General features: G+C 42.5%; 1 protein-coding gene across 1 annotated transcript in view; it reads left to right on the top strand.

The window, feature by feature from the left end:
* The first annotated feature begins 1,483 nt into the window (after positions 1–1,483).
* The window catches only part of LOC106521814 (sodium- and chloride-dependent GABA transporter 2), a 9,562-nt gene continuing 5,347 nt past the window's right edge, over positions 1,484–5,698 (top strand). The window contains exons 1-9 of the mRNA XM_014014552.1: positions 1,484–1,687; positions 1,824–2,009; positions 3,549–3,683; positions 3,796–3,936; positions 4,019–4,106; positions 4,180–4,312; positions 4,401–4,535; positions 4,952–5,055; positions 5,131–5,255. Of these exons, the coding sequence (XP_013870006.1) occupies positions 1,681–1,687; positions 1,824–2,009; positions 3,549–3,683; positions 3,796–3,936; positions 4,019–4,106; positions 4,180–4,312; positions 4,401–4,535; positions 4,952–5,055; positions 5,131–5,255 (1,054 nt within the window). The 5' untranslated portion in view covers positions 1,484–1,680. The remainder of the gene's footprint in view (positions 1,688–1,823; positions 2,010–3,548; positions 3,684–3,795; positions 3,937–4,018; positions 4,107–4,179; positions 4,313–4,400; positions 4,536–4,951; positions 5,056–5,130; positions 5,256–5,698) is intronic.

Genomic DNA, 5,698 nt, shown 5'->3' with positions numbered 1-5,698 from the left:
ACTAAACTTTAAACTTTAAGCTAAATTTAGGCACCACAAGCATGCATTGAAATAAAAAGACTTAATGGAGAAAATGTAAACATAATTAAGTATAAACATTTAAGACACACAAATGCATGTACAGGTAGAGGTAATCCTCTTTGCCTTTGTTTTAAACTAAACTTTAAGCTAAATTTAGGCACCACAAGCATGCAACACATTGAAATAAAAAGACTTAATGGAGAAAATGTAAACATAATTAAGTATAAACATTTAAGACACACAAATGCATGTACAAGTAAAGGAAAAACACATTATATATGTAAAAATCAGTCAAATTATGTGTTCAAATATATAGACTTATTGAAATTAACCTGGAAAAATGAATATGAAAGTCAATTAAAATATAAAACAGGATAAAGTTCTTTAATTGGTGCCTTTAAGTGTATTTATTTAATAGTTCATTTATATAATTCTGCTTTTATTTCTAATTATGTCAGTTTTGGTCCTCCGTACTGCAGAAGCCTGATAATCACATATTCATTCAAATCAGGTGTGTTGGAGCAGAGAAACAAGTAAAACATGCAGGGCTGCGGCCCTACAGGACCAGGATTGCCCACCCCTGTGCTAGCTTATCTCTAATGGTGGGAAAGGTTTAGCTAAAAGCTATAGTTTGGCTAGTGCTTTGCAACTTTTAGCTAGCCTTCTTCTACTATTTGTGACTAAACTACTGAAGAGGACTGGGGCCACAGCAAACAATAATTATTTCCTGAGTTCTGACTTTAATCTCAGAATTCTGAGGGAAAAAAGTCCGAACCTTGGGGGGAAAATTTATTTTTGTGGCGCTAATCCTCTTCCGTACAAAATGTTTGCTAAAAGCTAAAGTTTAATAGCTTTTAGCCCTTTGCAACTTTTTGCTTTTAGCTAGTGTTCTTTACCGACTCAGTTTCATCTTTTTCATCCTTTTCTTTAAATTCAGTTCATGTAAATATTCAACATTCACATTGAATTTCTTTCAGAAAATGCCGTTTCTTAAACGTGTTCATCTTGACTAGTTTTGTAACTTCCACACTAATTGGTCGCTCAGTATTGTTCTGCTGCAGAGTCTTGCTGCCGTCCCGTACTCGCTCGGCCGAGTTGAATCCGGTGTGAACTGACCCGAGCAGCCTCCAGTCAGCGTGGCTCACCTCTGTCACCCTGCTGACGGTAAGAGACAGTAAGAGTTACGCTCTCAACGGGGATCAGAATGCATCAACACAAACAAAAAAAAAACTTTGCATCACCAGCTATATCTTCAACAGCTGCTGTGGGTTGTTTCTTTGTCTACTACATCGTTTTACCAAAATTTTAGATAGCCTAATAAAACATTTTAAATGGTAGACTGCTTATACTTTCTTTATCATATTTTTATTGTCTAAGCTGAAGTATGGCTGCAGCTGAAACCGACCCGAGACTCAGAGGTCAAATGTCATTCTCTCAGACTCTTGTGTTGCACCATATTTTAAGCGTAGAGTCACGCTCAATGATATACTTTGCTCAGATCGAGGAGGGGTGAAGAGTAACAGAGCACAGGGTGTCTTAGGTTTAGCTTTACAAAGCCCCGCCCCTTTTGCCAGCCATAATAAATACAAAAACTGGAGCATTTCTGGATGAAACTCCACAAAGTGCTTCAGCTTCGAGACACACGGCGGGGACTCTGCAATGAAAGGTGAGCTGATTAAGGTTTCTATTACAGTGTGAGTGATTATATTTTAATTATGCTGCTGTAAGGGAACAATTGGCACTAACTGACCTCTACAACATGCCAGGATGAGGTATGAGCTTTCTTTCTAACTGTCCCACAGGAGCCAAAGCGGGCCTCCACAATGGAAACAACCGTGTCAAGGACGTGCTGCCGCCCCCAGAAGAGAAGATGGAGGAGCGGGGTCAGTGGAGCAACAAGTTGGAGTTCATTCTGTCGGTGGCCGGCTCCATCATCGGCCTGGGCAACATGTGGCGCTTCCCGTACCTCTGCTACAAGAATGGAGGGGGTGAGTGGCAAATTGTATTGTCTGCTCCCAAATATTTCCACTTCTCTACGAGTTACTAAAGTGTTCAAAGCATAAAACAGTGCGCATGAGGTAGAAGATCATCACTTATAGCGTTAAACTGACTTTGTTTCCAGCCTTGTCCAGCCCAGACGGGTTCCCTGATGAGCTTTTGGCATTTCTGTTAAATTAGACCCCACCCCCGTCTCTTTCTGTCCCTCAACGGGACGGCGGGTCACAGTTCAGGGCTAAGCTGTGTCAAACAGCTGTTGTTGCTCCGTCCTCACAGCGAGGGAAATCTGAGCACGCCAAATGTCTCAGATGGCTTAACAATGCTGAAAAAAAGTTGTAGCTGTGGTAAAAAAATTTAAAAGTAACATCTGACTGAACTGAGTATAAAAACAAGTTTTAAAAGTTGTTTTTTCTGCACACGAAACCAGGAGAAGGTCATATTATGAAGATAAATTAGTCTCATAAAGACTTGAGACAGAGAGGAGCAAGATTAGAGAGAGAGGGGAGCAAGATTAGAGAGAGAGAGGAGCAAGATTAGAGAGAGAGAGGAGCAAGATTTGAGAGAGAGAGAGGAACGAAAGATTAGAGAGAGAGAGGAGCAAGATTAGAGAGAGAGAGGAGCAAGATTTGAGAGAGAGAGAGGAACAAGATTTGAGAGAGAGAGGAGCAAGATTTGAGAGAGAGAGAGAGAGGAACAAAAGATTAGAGAGAGAGAGGAGCAAGATTAGAGAGAGAGAGGAGCAAGATTTGAGAGAGAGAGAGGAGCAAGATTTGAGAGAGAGAGGAGCAAGATTTGAGAGAGAGAGAGAGAGGAACAAAAGATTAGAGAGAGAGAGGAGCAAGATTAGAGAGAGAGAGGAGCAAGATTTGAGAGAGAGAGAGAGGAGCAAGATTTGAGAGAGAGAGAGGAGCAAGATTTGAGAGAGAGGGGAGCAAGATTAGAGAGAGAGAGGAGCAAGATTTGAGAGAGAGAGAGAGGAGCAAGATTTGAGAGAGAGAGAGGAGCAAGATTTGAGAGAGAGAGAGGAGCAAGGTTTGAGAGAGAGAGAAGAGCAAGGTTTGAGAGAGAGAGAAGAGCAAGATTTGAGAGAGAGAGGAGCAAGATTTGAGAGAGAGAGGAGTCAAATTTGAGAGAGAGGGGAGCAAGATTAGAGAGAGAGAGGAGCAAGATTTGAGAGAGAGGAGAGTCAAATTTGAGAGAGAGAAGAGTCAAATTTGAGAGAGCAAGATTTGAGAGAAAGAGAGGAGGAGCAAGATTAGAGAGAGAGAAGAGTCAAATTAGAGAGAGAGAGGAGCAAGATTAGAGAGAGAGAGGAGCAAGATTAGAGAGAGAGATGAGCAAGATTAGAGAGAGAGGGGAGCAAGATTAGAGAGAGAGAGGAGCAAGATTAGAGAGAGAGAGGAGCAAGATTAGAGAGAGAGAGAGAGAGAGGAGCAAGATTTGAGAGAGAGAGGAGCAAGATTTGTCTCTCTCTCAAGTCTTTATGGGACTGATTTATCTTCATATCATTTTGTAATATCTCCACTCAGGTGCGTTCCTCATCCCGTACCTGATCTTCCTGTTCACCTGTGGCGTCCCCGTCTTCTTCCTGGAGACGGCGCTGGGTCAGTTCACCAGTCAGGGAGGAATCACCTGCTGGAGGAAAATCAGTCCTCTGTTTGAAGGTAAGGACAGGTGGGTCACGGCGCACCTTCCTGTTGATGTCGTATGTCAAAATATGAGTAAGTGAGTTCTCTTCGTCTGTGATGTTTTTTGTTTTTTTTTTAAATCATGCAGGTCTCGGCTACGGCACTCAGGTGATTGTGACCCTCCTGAACTTCTACTACATCATCGTTCTGGCCTGGGGCATTTTCTACCTCTATTTCTCCTTTTCCGGGGACCTAGCCTGGTCCTCCTGCAACAACACATGGAACACAGGTAAGAAAAAAAAACAACAAATTAATAAATAAAAGGTGTAGCATTGCTTCATTTCTCTCATTGTTTCCCTGCTTTTGTGCAGAAAACTGTGTCGAGTTCCAGAGAAGAAACACCTCCGTCGATCAAACGGCACTCTTAAATGCCACCTCTCCGGTCATGGAGTTCTGGGAGTGAGTTTTGAACGCTCATTAACGGCCTCTCGGTGTCGTGATTTATGTGTCACGCTGTGTTTCGTTCCTGCAGGAGAAGAGCACTGAGGATTTCCCCGGGCATTGACCAGATGGGCTCTCTGAACTGGGACCTGGCTGTTTGTCTGCTCATCGCCTGGGCCATGTGCTACTTCTGCATCTGGAAGGGGGTGAAATCCACGGGAAAGGTGGGTGAGCTGAATGTCCTCTTCTTTCTTTGATTTAATTCACGACAGCTGGTGTTTGTTTTGAACTTGTGCGCTTCGCTCGATGCAGGTGGTCTACTTCACCGCAACTTTCCCTTATCTGATGCTGACCGTGCTGTTGATCCGAGGACTCACCCTGCCTGGGGCTGGGATCGGGATTCAGTTCTATCTCTACCCTGATTTGGGGCGACTGGCTGACCCACAGGTACCATTGTGTTTTTATTAAAAAAAATAAATCTAAAAGAGCATTTTTGTTGTTTTTGTGTTTCTCCCTCTTCGGAGGAGTGCAGATATCACACGGCGCTCTGCTGGGGAGCTCCGATTCTGCTGGGTCCATCTGCTTTTTCGTCGTTTTTTTTTAGCCGCAACACCACTTCTGCTAAACACAAACTCTACCGACGCTGAGCTGCACAAGACGAGAGCCTGAACTTGTTCTTCTGTGCCGAGATTGTTGTAAAGCTCAATAACAGGCTAAAACTTAGCACTTCCTCTGGCTATATAGAAACCATTTCAAGGTTTTTAATTAAAATGGCTGCCACTTTGTTTATGTGAACATATTTGGTAAGTTAAAGCTCTGGCATGAGAGGAAGCAGGTGATAGACGGAGTCTCCTTTGTGTCAGGTGTGGATGGATGCCGGAACACAGATTTTCTTCTCCTACGCCATCTGTTTGGGCTCTCTGACGGCTCTCGGAAGCTACAACAAATACAACAACAACTGCTACAGGTTATTTATTTATTGTTTTGCTCCATCTATGAACCTGTGGCGTAACTCCTAACTTCCTGTCTTGTGGTTTTGCAGAGACTGTCTGGCACTGTGCTGTCTGAACAGCGGGACCAGCTTTGTGGCGGGCTTTGCCATTTTCTCCATCCTGGGGTTCATGTCTTATGAACAGAACGTTCCGATTTCAGAGGTGGCAGAGTCGGGTGAGACAAAGTTCTAGATCAGGGGTGTCAAACTCATTTTCACCGAGGGCCACCTGAGCGTTGTGATGGCCCTCGAGGGGCCACTTGTAATGAACTTTGACATTTCATATTTAACTTTAAACAGTGTTTTAACACGTCCTCTTTTAAACACTGATAAAAACTGTGTATGACTAACTAAACCTGAAATAAATACATAAATATTATTAAAAGTAAAACTAAAGTTTTTCTCAGTGATGAATTTTCTAGTGAGTAGCTAATATGCATTATGGCAGATTTAGTTTATGGTTGATGCCAGCTTTAAACCAGCTTAATTTCAGACTGTGCTATTCAAATAAATTGCTCAGTTAATTAAAGCCAACAGCTCAGGGGCAGGACAATTGTTATTATCTTTCATCTTTTAAGTTTATTTTGTTGTATTTAATAATCAATTTAAAGTTTACCAT

Source organism: Austrofundulus limnaeus, unplaced genomic scaffold (genome assembly GCF_001266775.1).
Source record: "Austrofundulus limnaeus strain Quisiro unplaced genomic scaffold, Austrofundulus_limnaeus-1.0 Scaffold116, whole genome shotgun sequence".
Lineage (NCBI taxonomy): Eukaryota > Metazoa > Chordata > Actinopteri > Cyprinodontiformes > Rivulidae > Austrofundulus > Austrofundulus limnaeus.
Note: the sequence above shows the minus strand (reverse complement) of the source record. Positions and strands in the feature narration are given on the sequence as shown.